The sequence below is a fragment of the Sabethes cyaneus genome, chromosome 3 (assembly GCF_943734655.1).
Source record: "Sabethes cyaneus chromosome 3, idSabCyanKW18_F2, whole genome shotgun sequence".
NCBI lineage: Eukaryota > Metazoa > Arthropoda > Insecta > Diptera > Culicidae > Sabethes > Sabethes cyaneus.
The window spans coordinates 83,307,436-83,325,498 of NC_071355.1; the positions used below are offsets into that span (position 1 = coordinate 83,307,436).

General features: G+C 39.7%; 1 protein-coding gene across 1 annotated transcript; it reads right to left on the bottom strand.

The window, feature by feature from the left end:
- Positions 1-15,807: 15,807 nt before the first annotated feature.
- LOC128739799 (probable cytochrome P450 313a4) lies at positions 15,808-17,506 on the bottom strand. The gene is made up of 4 exons (XM_053835302.1): positions 17,158-17,506; positions 16,716-17,095; positions 16,464-16,640; positions 15,808-16,404 (listed from the first exon to the last, which is right to left on the bottom strand). Exons 1-4 carry the CDS (start codon positions 17,504-17,506, stop codon positions 15,808-15,810), a joined length of 1,503 nt encoding a protein of 500 aa, XP_053691277.1.
- Positions 17,507-18,063: the final 557 nt, after the last annotated feature.

Genomic DNA, 18,063 nt, shown 5'->3' on the forward strand with positions numbered 1-18,063 from the left:
TGTCTGTCTGTCTGTCTGTCTGTCTGTCTGTCTGTCTGTCTGTCTGTCTGTCTGTCTGTCTGTCTGTCTGTCTGTCTGTCTGTCTGTCTGTCTGTCTGTCTGTCTGTCTGTCTGTCTGTCTGTCTGTCTGTCTGTCTGTCTGTCTGTCTGTCTGTCTGTCTGTCTGTCTGTCTGTCTGTCTGTCTGTCTGTCTGTCTGTCTGTCTGTCTGTCTGTCTGTCTGTCTGTCTGTCTGTCTGTCTGTCTGTCTGTCTGTCTGTCTGTCTGTCTGTCTGTCTGTCTGTCTGTCTGTCTGTCTGTCTGTCTGTCTGTCTGTCTGTCTGTCTGTCTGTCTGTCTGTCTGTCTGTCTGTCTGTCTGTCTGTCTGTCTGTCTGTCTGTCTGTCTGTCTGTCTGTCTGTCTGTCTGTCTGTCTGTCTGTCTGTCTGTCTGTCTGTCTGTCTGTCTGTCTGTCTGTCTGTCTGTCTGTCTGTCTGTCTGTCTGTCTGTCTGTCTGTCTGTCTGTCTGTCTGTCTGTCTGTCTGTCTGTCTGTCTGTCTGTCTGTCTGTCTGTCTGTCTGTCTGTCTGTCTGTCTGTCTGTCTGTCTGTCTGTCTGTCTGTCTGTCTGTCTGTCTGTCTGTCTGTCTGTCTGTCTGTCTGTCTGTCTGTCTGTCTGTCTGTCTGTCTGTCTGTCTGTCTGTCTGTCTGTCTGTCTGTCTGTCTGTCTGTCTGTCTGTCTGTCTGTCTGTCTGTCTGTCTGTCTGTCTGTCTGTCTGTCTGTCTGTCTGTCTGTCTGTCTGTCTGTCTGTCTGTCTGTCTGTCTGTCTGTCTGTCTGTCTGTCTGTCTGTCTGTCTGTCTGTCTGTCTGTCTGTCTGTCTGTCTGTCTATCTGTCTGTATGTCTGTCTATCTGTCTGTATGTCTGTCTATCTGTCTGTATGTCTGTCTGTCTGTCTGTCTGTCTGTCTGTCTGTCTGTCTGTCTGTCTGTCTGTCTGTCTGTCTGTCTGTCTGTCTGTCTGTCTGTCTGTCTGTCTGTCTGTCTGTCTGTCTGTCTGTCTGTCTGTCTGTCTGTCTGTCTGTCTGTCTGTCTGTCTGTCTGTCTGTCTGTCTGTCTGTCTGTCTGTCTGTCTGTCTGTCTGTCTGTCTGTCTGTCTGTCTGTCTGTCTGTCTGTCTGTCTGTCTGTCTGTCTGTCTGTCTGTCTGTCTGTCTGTCTGTCTGTCTGTCTGTCTGTCTGTCTGTCTGTCTGTCTGTCTGTCTGTCTGTCTGTCTGTCTGTCTGTCTGTCTGTCTGTCTGTCTGTCTGTCTGTCTGTCTGTCTGTCTGTCTGTCTGTCTGTCCTGTGTTCCTTATAGAATCAAAAACTACTGAACCAATCGGCGTGAAAATTTGCATGTAGTGGTTTTTGGGGCCAGGAAAGGTTTTAGTGATGGTTAGAGACCCCTCCCCCCACTAAGAGGGGGGCTCCCATACAAATGAAACACAAATTTCTGCATAACTCGAGAACTAATCAAGCAAATAGAACCAAATTTGGCATGTGGGTGTTTTCGGTGACAAGAATTTATTCTAGGGTAATTTGAGACCCCTCCCCTCTTTATAAGGGGAATTATAACTCCTCTCCCCTTTAAGAGGGGGGGTTTCCATACAAATTTCCTCATAACTCGAGAACTAATCAAGCAAATGGAACCAAATTTGGCATGTGAAACTTTTCGAGGGCAAGAAAATTTTCTATGTTGAATTAGGACCCCTCCTCACTTTAAGAGGGGGGGCTCCTGTACAAATGAAATACCAATTTCCTCATAACTCGAGAACTAATCAAGCAAATGCAACCAAATTTGTCATGTGTGTGTTTTTGGAGACAAAATTTTTTCTATGATGAATTGGGACCCCTCCCCACTTTAAGTGGGGGGGGGGCTCCTATACAAACGAAATACAAATTTCCTTATAACTCGAGAGCTAATCCAGCAAATGGAACCAAATTTGGCATGTAGGTGTTTTTGGAGGCAAGAATTTTTTCTATGATGAATAAGAACCTCTCCCCACTTTAGGAGGGGGGGCTCCTATACAAATGAAATACAAATTTCCTCATAACTCGAGAACTAATCAAGCAAATAGAACAACATTTGGCATGTGGGTGTTTTTTTGGTGACAAGAATTTATTCTACGGTGAATTGAGACCCCTCCCCTCTTTATAAGAGGAATTATAACTCCTCTCCCCTTTAAGAGGGGGGGCTTCCATACAAATTTCCTCATAACTCGAGAACTAATCAAGCAAATGCAACCAAATTTGGCATGTGAAGGTTTTCGAGAGCAAGAAAATTTTCTATGGTGAATTAGGACCCCTCCCCACTTTAAGAGGAGGGGCTCCTGTACAAATGAAATACAAATTTCCTCATAACTCGAGAACTAATCAAGCAAATTGAACCAAATTTGGCATATGTGTGTTTTTGGAGACAATTTTTTTTTCAATGATGAATTGGGACCTCTCCCCACTTTAGGAGGGGGGGTCCTATACAAACGAAATACAAATTTCCTCATAACTCGAGAACTAATCCAGCAAATGGAACCAAATTTGGCGTGTAGGTGTTTTTGGAGGCAAGAAATTTTTCTGTGATGAATTAGGACCTCTTCCCACATTAGGAGGGGGGGCTCCAATACAAATGAAATACAAATTTCCCCATAACTCGAGAACTAATCAAGCAAATAGAACCAAATTCGGCATGTGGAGGTTTTTGGAGGCAAAAATATTTTCTACGGCGAATTAGGATCCTTCCACACTTCAAGAGGGGGGGGCTTCTACACAAATGAAATACAAATTTCCTCATAATTCGAGAACTAATCAAGCAAATGGAACCATATTTGGCATGTGGGTGTTTTTGGAGACAACCATTCTTCCCATTATGAATTAGGACTTCTTACCTTTTTAGGAGGGGGGGGGGGCTCCCATTCAAACGAAATACAAATTTGCTCATAACTTTAGAACTAATCAAGCAAATGGAACCAAATTTGGCATGTGAGAGTTTTAGATGGCAGAATTTTTTTTCTGTGGTGTATTACGACCCCTTTCCCTTTTAAGAGGGTGGGCTCCCATACAAATGAAATACAAATTTCCTTATAATTTGAGTACTAATCAAGCAAATGGAACCAAATTTAGCATGTAGGAGATTTTTGAGTCTTGAATTTATTTTATGATAGTTAGAGACCTCTCACCCCTGTGGTAGGGGGATATGGACTCTCATACAAATAAAACAGAAATTTTTGCGAAACTCAAAAACTAATCGAACTCGAGAAATTCGAGACTCTTCCATAAAACATTAATCAATAACAAGACCACAAAAACTATCTATAGTAACACTAGATCATTCAGGACGAGCCGGTCGCGAGTGTTGCCGGTGACCCGCCGTCGGAAGCGCCGCTCACTGGGGGGCTTGCAAAACTCGAGATAGTGACAAAGATCATCCGAGATTCATGATTTATGTACAACACAGGTTAATTTGTGGCAATACGAAGTTTGTCGGGTCAGCTAGTTATTAATAAATATGGATTGAATTCAAATTGGAGGTATCTAGCAATTAGCAGACTAAAAAGTCATTTACCACAGCCGTAAAACAAATATAAACAGTCATTTTGATATTTTTTCATCATGCGAGCCAACGTTTCTGAAAAGTTTAGACTGCTCCATTCACCTGCTGTTATGTGCATTCACTAATCACTGCAGCTACCAACAACGCAGTTCAAATCTAAAGGGGGAGAGTGAATTTTCCACAGAAAAATGAAAACGGTGAACTTACGCAAAAGGAGTCCACATAATTAACCTAATCTGGATCGCACTCACTTCTCCAGCTGCATTATGCTATGCTCCACAAAAAATGTTCACAATGCTGGAGATGCAACAATTGGAACTTGGTGTTGCTCACACAGGCCGATGTCGGTGCAGCAGCGGGTGGCTGGGGGAGGGGCGGACGAATTTGTACGCTTGACGTGCGCATCATGTGAAATGGGGAAAATTGGCTCAGAGGCTTCTACGCTACGCAACCGTGGGAGGGTTGACAGGCAGACAGAAAACAATCTGGAGACTGTCAACTGCAGCGAACTACTGGTAAGAGACAATGCAGCTCTAATTAAAGGTCATGGGAATTTGCTGGTTAAGTAGCTTCATGCTCAAGTACGTGTTAACGATGTAAGTTTGTTAGCAGTGATCGCTGCTGGCTGGATTTATAGGGACGGTTGATGCAAAGCTCAACCACATTACTTTTTTGAAAACATAATCAATTACCTGTATCTAGACCACTTCTCCAATCATTCTTCAATGACCCAGCAAACTAATGGGCATTGCAAATCTAGACCAGTGCCGTACCTGTGAAAGGTAATACAGTTATGAACATTTTTTATACAATACGCGCCATTCTGCTGCATGGTCAGCTTATCGGTGCATAATTTCACCGTTAAACTGTTCTCACTTGTGTCGATCCTCAATATGCTCTACAATGCATGCAATATGGTCGGTAAAGTCGCTGGTAGGGCCTTATGTGCAATACCGCTTAAAGCCACTTCCGTCGAATAGAGTGTGGAGAGTCGAATTGCTCTGTGAAAGGAGGCAGGGAAACGGGCGAATGCTCAACTTGTGCCAATTTCAGCGCGAAACAAGAACTGACCTACAGTCAACCGAGCCGTTGAGTATCCCGAACGGACGGTAGTCGGTACTGAAAGGAACCTGAAAGGAGGGTGGAAAACAAATGAGATCTTGATTAAATTAGGGGGGCTGCTTTTTCAATTGCATAAGATGTGTACCTCGCTGGTTGGAGGTAATGTCGGCGGAAATATGAATCACATTCTACCGGCAAAGCTTTCCAGTGAATTCGTTTATAGGTTGTGAGAATTTCTTTCGTCGGATATGAGAGAAATCAATTATTAATGTATTGGCATTTATCATTAGCGTTCTTTTTGTTCAACTGCAGGAAGGGAGGATTTCCTTCATTTAAATTTACAGTTATATGGCGAAGTTAGATATGCTTCTAAGATTGTTGGTGCATCTGGTCTAAGGCAAGAGTAACAAATTTCGAGTGTCAATCTTAGATGAAACCGACTAATTCGCAGAAAATTATCCAATTAGTGTTGCCACCTGATGTCGAAACCGGTGTTTGGACCTTACAGCGATGACTTACAATTGACTAATTTGGCAGCGACGATTTTGCATTCTTCATCACTTGGTTATTGTCAGTGGCCAAGCTTATTGATGGTTGGCCGGTGGAGCGAAACAACCCATCGCGATGCTCTGCGTTAGTAGCGTGACAAACACGACGGCCGGTAGTCAGTGGCATTGAGTGAAGCATAAAAAGTTTACTACAAGATGGTGAGATGATCGATTTATGATTGCAGGAGTTGGTCGTTGGTTATTGCGTCTGGCATTGTAAATTACTCTTCGTTTGTCAGTCACCGAATCGGAATAATTCGTAGTACAATAACACTACTATTGTTGAAGTAATTGCAGACCGTGATCTTCAATTGTGTTGCCGAAAACATAGACCATAGTTTTTTGTTAGACAAATTTTAGTTAAATGAAGTCGTAGCTAAATATACTTAACGCCTAGGTAATTTGACTCGGTTGAATAAAAAATAGGTTGTTATGAATTTTCTGATCAGTACCTTTAAAGAAATTGGTGTAATAAAAACACGTAACACTTTCAAACGACTTTCCCAATTTAAAACACACATTTTTTATTGATCAAATTACTATATTATGGGCACAACAGTAATGAGCACAAATCAATAATCGCCGCTCAGATTTGATTTTCTCATCAAAACATTCGAGCAATGACCGTCAAAATTGCCTAACGCTGGCAGGTACTAAGAGTTCGATAATTGCACAAGATTTGCCAAAAGTAAAAGTTCCGCGACGTACAAGCGTACCCAGTAGATGCATCCATCCAGCGGTTGATTGTTACGTTATGGCACGAACGTCAATCATTTAACCAAAGGTCTGATTGAAATTAAGTGCAATCTGTCTACCGTCGGTGCCTAGACTTCCCCAAGGCTTGTGAGGTGATTTTGGTTAATCGAACCTCAATTATCGCGTCCGTGGAAACGCGTAACCCATAGTATAGTTGCATGAGAGAAACTCAATCATCAATCGGTAGTAATAGTGCTATACGGAAGGAAAATCGTTTTGCACGTAAAAAATCATAGCTGTAATTTTATGTTGGGAAAACTATAACAGCGTGCTTGCTGTATAAATTACATGTTTTCGTTAATTGTTAATGTAGTACCTTTGATTTATGAACAATCGTATTGATACTCGTTTAATTTCTTTCACAAGAAATAGGTGGCCGGCATAATAAAATGGATTTTTATACGTTTATTTATTACTAGTTGACTCGACAAACTTCGTATTGCCACAAATTAACTGTGCTGTACATAAATCATGAATCTCGAATGATATTTGTCACAATCTCGAGTTTTGCAAGTTTCTGAAGAGCTCAACCTTAGATGATTCATTTTGGTAGTTATGTAACTATGAAAGCATGGGTATGGGTAGTTTAATATACAAATTTGCAATTTTTCCTCACAGTAAAATAGAAAACAACTCCCCCGATTGCACTATGGGCAAAAATGAGAGAAAAAACGGATTAAGATACCACCTGCAGGCTGATAAAATATACGTGATTCTAAGTAAAATTTTCTGGAGAATTGCGTGGTGCCGACCCCTTTTCTGTTTATCATCGGGAAGTGCCCCATTTTACTCATTTTCTCATATTTTTAATATTTTTCACCCGTTTTGGACTATTCCAAGCAAGGCTTTGAGAAAACAAAACTTAAAAATCTAATAATTTTGTGTATAAAATTCCGCAGAATCGAATAGGGTTTATCTCATTTATTTTAGAGCACTTTAATTTTTTTGGTTGAATTCTTGTTTGGTATGGTCGGTTTGATAACGGGAGCTCAACCAAAAAAAAAAATGTGCTCTAAACTAAATGAGATAAGTCCTATTCGATTCTGCGGACTTTTTTACACAAAATTAGTAGATTTTTGCGGTTTGTTTTCTCATAACCTTGCTTGGAATAATCCAGTAAGGGTGAAAAATGTTCAAAATAGGGGAAAATGTGCAAAGCGGGGCACTTTCCGATGACAGACAGGAAAGGGGTGGGCACCACGCGATTCTCCGGAGAATTTTACATAAGATCACCTATATTTTATAAGCCTGCAGGCCGCATCTTAATTGCGTCCGTTTTTTCTCTCGTTTTTGCCCATAGTGCATTGCTCAGGCAGAAGCGGATAATAAAACGGATAGCAATATTCACCGTGATTGTATAACATTTCACCGAATACCATTTCGCGAAAAACCTTAAGCGGAATGTATCATTTCACGGAAAACTTTTTCGTGGAAAGTACCATTTCGCAGGGGTGATCCTCTCCTTACTCGCTGTCGCTCATTCGAACCCAACTGAAGGAAAGTAATAGAGGTCAGTAGACCTAGAAAAACAAATAAACCTAGACAGAGGTGATTTCTGCGCGGGGCTGGTTCCATTTGCTTGATTAGTTCTCTAGTTATGAGAAAATTTGTATTTCATTTGTATGGGAGCCCCTCCCACCTAAACAGGGGAGGGATCCTAATTCACAAAAAAAGTCTTGCCTCTAAAAACCCCCACATGCCAAATTTGGTTTCATTTTCTTGATTAGTTCTCAAAATATGAGGAAATTTGTATTTCATTTGTATGGGAGCCAACCTCTTAAAGGGGAGTGAGGGATCATAATTTCCCTCGTAAAGAGAGGAGGGGTCTCAATGCATCATAGAAAAAATTCCTGCCTCCTAAAACACCCACATGCCAAATTTGGTTCCATTTGCTTGATTAGTTCTCTAGTTATGCAGAAATTTATGTTTAATTTGTATGGAAAGGAGTGCTCTTAGGGGGGGAAATCCATTTTATAGGTATAGATAGCTAGGTTATCTCTAACTAGTGATAATGGCCTTACGCCAAACGAAGAGGCGAATGTGTTTGCCAAGAGTGGAAGACTACAACGATCAGCATATTAAGATATTAGGGTGAAAATCGATGAGCTTTACGAGTTCGTTAAGGATATTGTACACGGAAAAAATCTGATTCCGATACCATGAATAAAGTCATGAAATCATGAAGCTTGAATTGCTGTCAAATCATAACTGAGCTGCCATCGTATCAAGCAGTACAAATTCATGAATAATAGTTCATAATCTTGCGTTGTGTTGTACTGTAAGAAGTTTGCGATATTATGATTATTATTCATGGTGTATTTTCATAAAACATAAGCTAGAAACCTGAAATCATGAGGCATTTTGCTTATTTTGGAGAATACATTTCCACCCGTGTAGTTAGTGGCGAGCTAGGACAGGACGTGACATGTTGTATCGCAAAAGAGCCAATTTGCTGTCAACTGTAGAAACAAAAATTCACGAGGGAAGCGCAAAAGTGTTGCTGGAAACCACAGTTTGTTTATCGTGGCGTGTTAGCATAAAACAAACTAAACTCTAGTGAAAGTGTAATTCGGCCAAATTGAATCTGTTATTAGTGATCAACTAGGACAGTGGTGTCCAGGCATAAGCATAGTGCGGGCCAAATCAGATCGCCCATGACTGCCGTGGGACGCAATAATCTCTGGCCATTCCTGTGCATAACAAATTGTGTAATATTACTTACTTACTTACTTATGTGTCCATATCCGCCGGTCCGGCAGAACAAAGGGATGAAATCAGAGATCTCCACTGCTGACGGTTACTCGCCATGGCTTTTACCTGTCACCAGGACAGGTTCTCGTCTACAGCCCGGATGTCGTTGACCAGGCTGCGTCGCCATGAGCCAGGATTCCGGTCGAGTGCTTCTCTGCAAACCTCGTTCTCCTTTCCTCAAGCTGTATCCGATCCACTTCCACATACGTTCACGAATTTCTGTGGCTATCGGCCGTTGATGACACCGACGATGGAGTTTCTCATTGGATATCCAGTTATCAGGCCACCAGGCACGAATGATGTATCGCAGGCACCGGTTAATGAATACCTGCATGTAGTAGATAAGCCTGGTATTAATAAAAGTTGGCATTCGCCAAATATGTTTGTTCGCTATATTCTTCCAGTTATAGATCTCAAGCGCATACACGCACACTGGCAGACGGCTGCCTTGCTAGATATGAAAGAGTGGAAACTATAGTTACTATATATATAGTTCGGCGGATAGAAAATCGGGAGCCAAATAAACGTCAAAAGCGGAGCCAAAAGCTTTTCAAAATCCAAAATGCAGGAGTAATGTTAAAAAAACACACTTTATTTTCTTAGAACTAGTCATTTTCAACACCCGCCAGTGATTATTTCTCGTAAAAACCTGCACATTTCACCATAATTTCAAATTTAATTTCATAAATCAGGGATGCCAATTCGCCTGGTTTTCTATCCGCCGAACTATATATATAGTAACTATAGTGGACACCTATAGAACTATAGATTGCGTTAGCCGTAGCTTTCGTGTTGACGGTATTGAGCGATCTCTTGTCCACTTACAGAGCTGCGCATGTGTGAGTGTGAGCGCAAGCTCTGTAAGTGGACAAGAGATCGCTCAATACCGTCAACGCGAAAGCTACGGCTAACGCAATTTATGCTCACATATCATGTTTGATGGGTTTCCACTATAGTTACTGTATATATAGTTCGGCGGATTGAAAACCAGGCGAATTGGCATCCCTGATTTATGAAATTAAATTTGAAATTATGGTGAAATGTGCATGTTTTTACGAAAAATAACCACTGGCGGGTGTTGAAAATGACTAGTTCTATGAAAATAAAGTGTGTTTTTTTAACATTACTCCTGCATTTTGGATTTTGAAAAGCTTTTGGCTTCGCTTTTGACGTTTATTTGGCTCCCGATTTTCTATCCGCCGAACTATATATATAGTAACTATAGTTTCCACTCTTTCATATCTAGCAAGGCAGCCGTCTGCCAGTGTGCGTGTATGCGCTTGAGGTCTATAACTGGAAGAATATAGCGAATAAACATATTTGGCGAATGCCAACTTTAATTAATACCAGGCTTATCTACTACACTGCAGTTTTTGCGTTGTCTCCGCTGAGACGCACCACGTTTCGCAGGCTTAAAGCAGTACGGATTTAACGTTTGAATTAAAGATTCGGGTTATCGTACCTAGAGTGATCTGGTTTGAGCGCCAAATGTTTCGCAGGCATTGGCAGGCGCATTGTAAAATATGCGACAACAAAAACCATCACCCCAAGATTTAAACCGGAAAGCATTCAGAATCAACATGCATGAGCAATGTTGAAAAATTCATAGCAGCAAAAAACTCAATGAGATTTCAAGCACAAGAAATTTCAACTTTGATCAGAAGCGCCGAACATATGAATTTCTCTCGCTATTATATGCGATGTCTCTGTTGCTATGCGATGTGAAGCAAATTCAGCTGTGAGCATTTTGCTTACTTCTTCCACAGCTGGCATTTCATACAACGAACCAAAGAGCGAAAGAGAATTAACCGCCTGAGAAAACATCAGCTGCGAAAAAAGCTAGCACACATTCATGAATGAAGATGGCAAACAAATTGGCAGAATTTACATTTTTCCTTCGCGGGAATCGACATTTTCGTAACTAGAAAGTAAAAAGCCTAATATAAATTAGATAAACATGTAGTTTTTTTAGTTTAACTTTACGATTTATTTAGAGATTCATTCTCTTACGCTCAGTCACAGTTACGTATCGCACGAGAGAATGTCTATGCTGTTCAACAAGTATGTGTATAGCTCCGGGTAGCAGTTGAAGCAAAGCAGAAAATGATCAAGCGGGAAGAAATATGTGTGAGTTTTGTGCTTCTTGCTATGAAAACAGAAAAACTCACGCGTGAGTTTTTTCTGCATAGAATCAAGTTGACATGATTCACAGTTGATTTTGATTTTTGATGAGTTTTGAGATTTCGAGTTTTTAACAACACTGGCATTACGACTAAACAGAGGGACTCCTATGTCATCAAAAAAATTTCGCATAAGTCCACCATTTTCAAATCAATCCGCGGGCCGCACGAATCATCTCGAAGGACCACATGCGGCCCGCGACCCGCGGGTTGGCCATCACTGTAGTAACTACGCCCATCGCGATCTCAGCGGTCTATTAACCAATTAAGTTGATTTTTGGTAGTTGACTAGATTGTACCACATATTAACAATGTACCAAAAATCAACTTTATTGGTTAATGGATAACTAAAAAATCGCCATGGGCGTACACCACCACCCACCGCGTTATTCGGGGGACTGCTGTAAGAAGTCACAAGTCATGTCCTGTCCTAGGTGGCGAGCACTAAATCTGCATCTACATAGCATATTAGAGGATTTGCCTGGAAGATGTAATGTGCGTTAATGACAGTCGCCAGTAGCATAAAGAGAAAGTGGGAGTCGATTGACAGTTTTCCGTGTAAATGGAATGAGCAGTCAGTTGTCGAGATGGCGAACGGCAGGACATCGCAGTCGTAACTACAAGGAACGTTGAATGGATTATGGAAGATAGCTAGTTTTAGAATGACAACTACTTGCTCCTGGCACTAGTGGACAATTTAATGTATATTACCACCAGAAGCAAGGTATTGTCACTGCAAAACTGGCTATCTTCAATGAGCCATTGCTCAGGATTGCTAACAAATTTATCAGAAAATTTAACAAATCAGGCAAAAAGTACAAAACCGGCTTCATATGTTGGAAAACCGACCTTTTTGCCGGATTGACCGGCCACCGGCTTTACAAGTGAAAAACCGGTCGGGCCGGCCAAAAACCGGCCACTTGGCAACCCTACGAGCATATCGATTAGTAGAGTAGGGCGGGGCATAAGTGCGATGTTTGAAGTTGTCATCAATTTTCGCGAGATATAAAGAAGGAAAACAACAAAATATATTTTATAGTGATGCAGCTACTCAATGTCTTTACATTCAACTATAAATCATCTGGAATAATAGTGTTATTGAAAATAAATTCTTCATTCTTCTGATCAAGTGCCGATTCGCACTTTTACCCCACTCGGGGCAAAAGTACGAATGCCGCGGGGCAAAAGTGCGAAGCCAGAATCCATGAAATTAGCACTGCAGTAGCTAACAAAGCCATATTATCTTCAATTTGCGGTATGTTTCGGTAAGGAATATTCTCAATTTACACTTTTCCTGTTTTGCGCTGGTGTATTGCAGCTTCTGTCAGATCGAAAATTTCCCAAACGTTTGTTTTTTTGTTTCATCAGCGGGAAAATATTGTTTTCAAGTTTTCTGCAGATCTTCCATTTCCAGTATCTGTAATATAGTGCCAAAAGTTGAATATAATTAGCTATACATTTTTGCCTCGTCCATGAATCGCAATTTTGCCCCGTCCGTGAATCGCACTTTTACCCCGCTAAGCGCTTGACGGGATTTGATTAACTTATGGAAAAGCGAAATATATTTTGTAAACTCTTTTCACCATATTTTCAAAACAGATATGCAAGTGATGTAAAACACTGCTACAAATGTTTAAAAAGTAATTTCCTCCTGTTGATTTCGTATTACCCGTATAACGAAAAATTACATCAAAACCGTCCTAAAATAACATTTGCATATAACTCAGCAACTATGCTTCGTAAGCAACCAAAGTTTACGTTAGATTCAAGCTGTCAAAGTAGTACCCCCATCCATGCCAATGTAGTCAATTTACTCGGAATCTGCACCGATAAATCATTAAATCGCACTTTTACCCCTCCTTACTCTATAACAAAGGTAAAAAAGTAGTTTCAACCACATTTATGGTTGTTTTACGCACAAACAGAAATTTCAAACTGATATGCATGATTGAAATATTTATTGTTATATCAATGTTAAACTAAATTTGAAAATACTTTACTTTTAATTCAAAACTGTTATTTTCTTGATTCAAATAGAAATTTGTTTTGAAACAAAAATATTTTTAGGTTGTTATAAAAATTTCGTTTGAAACAAACTGAAATTTTTTCGCTTCGTGATAGCAACGAAATCTCAACCCCGTTGAGAATCGCGGCTAAAACGCTGAGAGACGAACAGCGTCGCGCGCGGTAACTTACAAGTCGCAAGGACTTGCATAGTCCCGTCGTCCCGTCAGTAAAATGAGTTAGATTCTCGATCTATGAATCGAACTTTTACCCCGTCAGTAAATCGAACTTTTTCCCCGCTAGGCGTTTGACGGGGTTTTATTAAATTATGGAAAAGCGAAATATATTTTGTAAGTTCTTCTCACCGTAATTTCATGAGAGATATCTGAGTGATGTAAAACGCTGCTACAATTTATCAACAAGTAATATCCTCCTGTTGATATCGTATTTGCCGTACAACGAAACATAACATCAAAACCATTCCAAAATAACATTTACTCATAATTCAGCAACTATGCTTCGTAAACAACAAATGTTTATGATAGATTTAAGCTGTCAAAGTACTCACTCATTCATGCCAATGTAGTCAATTTACTCGGAATCCGCACTGATAAATCATTGAATCGCACTTTTACCCTCATCGCACTTTTACCCCTCCTTACTCTATAGCTTTTAGTTCTCATGTACATAGGTAACTTATCACTCTGTTGAAAGTTACATATCGTAAACATTAAAAAGAATCCAAATTTATTCGTTTGTTCATGAATTCTCCCAAGCCTCTCGATAATAATTTAGAATTATTATGACAATATTCGACTTTCGAAGAGATCAAAGCTTTGGGTTATGTCGAAAAACGCGTTTAATATCTGTTATACGAAAAAAAACTAAATTAAGGCGCTTTTTGCATTTGTTTGGTGTACGATTGCAAAGCTTTCTTGGTTTAGCTCTTTCAGAGCTTTCAGCTAAAAGAAGAGTGATAATTTCGTGTTATTTTCCTGGTTCAAAATTCAACCACGAGGTAAAGGCGTCGTTTACAAAAGACATCTGGTATTTTTCGGCGTTTAAAATCCCCCATGGTCCATTTTAGTCCACACCACCCCCATTAATTCATTTCATTTTTAATTCAACTTGTTTTAAAAGAACCGAATTTGGTTGAGGCAACAATCAATTAAACAATATATTAGTGAAATTTGGTATCGCTTGTGACAGAGAAATTTCGAATTGCAGTTGGATTATTTTTTTCCCGGTATAGGTACTAGATAAGACTAAAATAGAAATACGACAAATTAGACACTCCGGAATACCAGATAGCGGCGCTTTTGGGGCTCTAAAATGGTCGTTTTATACCGTACTTGGCTACCCTAATTTTGGAAGTAATGGGCGTAAAATTTAAAGATACAAATTTTTACCATGCATTGGATACATGTAGAAAGATGTTACTGAAGTGTTCGAAACTTAAATTTTCTGACTTTTGGCATGTTACGATTATCAAATGCCCGCCTCGACCACAACTTAAAATCAAGTCATGTTAAGTTATGTTGCTTTTTTATTGAGCTAGATGAGGATTTTCTATGCGCAATGAGCACTCTTCCAAATATTTCTGATACGTTCAACGTTTAGTTATCATTCTTGCTGATCAATTTAAGATTTAATTTAACACTAATGTGTGTTTTATTTGCTCGAAAGCAAGGGTGTCCTGCACTGAGTGCACCTATTTTGCTTATTTAACTAACACCTCAACAAAGCAAAATTCGAAAATGTTATGTATGGGGCTTTTATAGAGTCACTTATTATCCATAAGATTGCTGAACTAACTCCGTTAGTAAATGAACAGCCGTACAGCACTATGAATACAAAAGATACGAACCGGCTACATTCTGTGAAACCGCAGACAACAACTTGTTCTACATTAGCTTTACAAATGTCCCATACACAACTTCCCCAAATTCCACCTTGCTGAGATGTGCCTGCTAAACGAATAAAATACGAACCAAGGTGAGCGAACCACCCCTGCCAGAAGGAATTAAGTTAAGAGTTGTGAGCTTTTTCGATTGTCACAGAGTTGTTATCGAAACGGTTTGCATTCTTAATATAAAGGTAAACACTTTATTGTTGGAGAACCAACATCTGCTGAGGAATACCCTGATATTCATACTATTTTGTGGTTACCGAGTTCTGAGCTAGTTGGCGACAAGGATTTGGATTATTTTAAAATACCAGGTAACTAACCGAATGACACGCATGTTCAAAACAAAATTTAAATGAAGGACAAGTTGTGGCTCCCTTAGGTGATCTGTGGCACTCCACTTTTATCAAGCTGGTTCATCTCTACCAGGATGCCTACTTTATGTGCTTTGGACGAAAAATTTTGATGGTTGGTTCGGTTTGAACTAAAATTGAAGTATTGTAAAAAAGTTTTGTATTAGATTTTTTATAATGCGGGAAAATAAACACTGGTTGCTTCTTTTTCGTTTAGTTATTGGAGGTTGGATGTTATTATATTTTTCTTGCTTAACCCCCCCCCCCCCCCAAAAGTATATTTTGACACCAGGATATAAACTTTTTTTTAAATTTGTATAAGCCTTATAGACTGAAAATAGCAGCCTGTTTTTCTAGATAAATTCCGGAAGTACTGCCTAGTAGGTACCTACAAACTCACCATCTCATTGTGGATATCAAGGCGGTGTACGATTCAGTTAAGCAAAATGAGCTGTGGTTGGTAAAGATTTTAGTTTTAAGTATGTAACTGGAAGGCTCAATATATAATTGGCAGAACTTACAGGGAAAATGTCATCCTTCTTTATTTACAAATTCTGAGCATATTCAACAACGAAATATTAGTCAGTAAATGTAAATAAATGTCAGATATTAAAATGCCATGGAAAACTTTGTAGTTTGAAACATTCAGGTATAAAAAGTGCTTTTTAATGTAACAAATTAGTTCAACTATATGTTATGATTTCTCTTTTCAATCGACAGCATAAACCCCTGTGGGAGTTTCAATGTTATTTCGTGTGACGGTCGTAGCTCGTGCAATTTCAGCTGCGTCCGTAAGTGGTATTCCTTCACAACGTGAGTTACCATCGCTTTCACCGACAGCATGGCGTAGCGGTATCCGATGCAGATCCGGGGACCTCCACCAAATGGAAAATAGCAAAAAGGATGTCGTTTGGAGGAATTATCTTCACGAAACCGCTCAGGATCGAATTGTTCCGCATCCGGTCCCCATAAATCCGGACGACGGTGAAGCGCGTAGAAGTTTATTAGTAAGGTTGTAGCAGGTGGAACGACGTTCAGATCTCCAAGGTGCATTGGGTGAATTGTTTCACGACCAACAATTGGGCCCACCGGGAATAGCCGCATAGTTTCTTTGATGACAATTTCCAGATAGTATTGCTGTTGAAGTGAATCATAAGAAAGCTCTTGATGGGCTTTATTGCCGTAGATATTAATTATCTCGTCATAAACTTTTTGCTGGACATCGTGAAACATGGCAAGCATTAGAAGGACGTAAGATGTCTGTAGAGCGGAAGTTTCGTTACCCTGTTAAAAATTGTTAGAATGTTAAAAATTGAAAGTGTAGTTTATTGCACACGACTTACTGCAGCAATAATTGTATAAATGTGACTTTGAATTTCTGAAATGGTAATCTCTTGTCCATCACGTTCCATTTTCAATAGCTGGTCAACAAAAATCATAGGTTTCCGATTGACTTCCTTTTCCCACGAATCAATGGATTCATTCCTCTGCCGCAGAAGCTCCCGTTTTTTTGTAATTAGCTATGGAGAATGAAGTAAGTAGAATTATTAAATACAAATAGAATAATAATAGTAGGAAGTAGTAGGAAGACTCACAGGTTCTACGATTTCCTGAATATCGGCCCTCAATTGTTCTTTCTTTCTGTACATTGGCGTAAGAGCGTACAACCAATCACTGTGAAGGATTACTTTGAACCATCGTTGCGACAATAAACTCAAAAGTTGTTCCAACAGGACACAAAATTTTGCGACTTGAGGTTGTGTCGAAACCGCGCTTCCCAACGAACTTTGGCAGATCATTTCTAGAGTACAATCGGAAGTAAAGTGCAGGACATCGAACTCTCCTCGACCGTCTTGTACTGACATTCGCTCGGTCATAGTTTTCGAACATTCTTCAAATATAGAAACAAAGCTTTCGAGGATTTTTCTGTTAAACGCAGGATTTAGTAATTTCCTGTACTGTTTCCAATCGTGGTCTGAAAATAATATGATTAATAACTGATAATAAAACATCATACATCATGTACTATTTACTTACACGAAGCAGACAGCAGTCCATAATCGACCTCGAAAAATTTATACATAAACGCTTTATTTTGACACTCATTGCTGGTTAGAGCTTGCTGAACTAGACCAGGATCGGTTAAACATATTACCCTGCGTAGGCCGAAATCATATTTGAAGTATTTAGGGTATTGAGCAAAATGTTTGTAGATGATATCGAACGTTTCGCAGTGATCCTTCCGAAAAAATAGATACGAACTTCCTATCAAAGGATAGCACTTTGGCCCGGGAATATTCGCTCCGAAGGAGCGTTGACGAAAGAACAAATTTAGAAGCCATACCAAAGTGGCAAGCACCAGTAGGAATACAATTTGAACGGTCATTCCTAAGAGTACCAGACCGAACAAGTGTATTTAGTGTACTGGTAATTAGTCAGACAAGTTTGCTTCTATTCTGAGATCTAATTAAAAAAGTCTCAGTCAGTTGCTTCTTGAAGGTTTACTGTTTGTTCTAATGGCCTTATGGTTTACGACGTCAGAAGCTGTGAATCAGAGCAAGTGATATTGCAGTTTATCGTAAATGATTTTATAAAAAGTAATATTTACCGTAAATGAAACAATAGTGGGTCCATGGTTCTGACATGTCCGTACGTCAATCGATGAATTTGTATGTCCCTTTGGAAAATTAGAACGTTTGCGTCTGGAAAGCTTTTTCCAGTAATAACGCGTATTTATGCACATAGCTTAACTCATAATTTAGCCATAACTAACTGACGACATTTACCTGACGGCTATTTACGAGTCGTTAACAAAGTAATAAAAAAGTATACCCATCTGTGGTACATAGTAATAAATGGCTGGAATCTACGCATATCAAACTAGTGTAACTTTGCGTTGTAATCATCCTTGTTGCTTTCGTTTTCTTAGTCTCACAGAGCAAT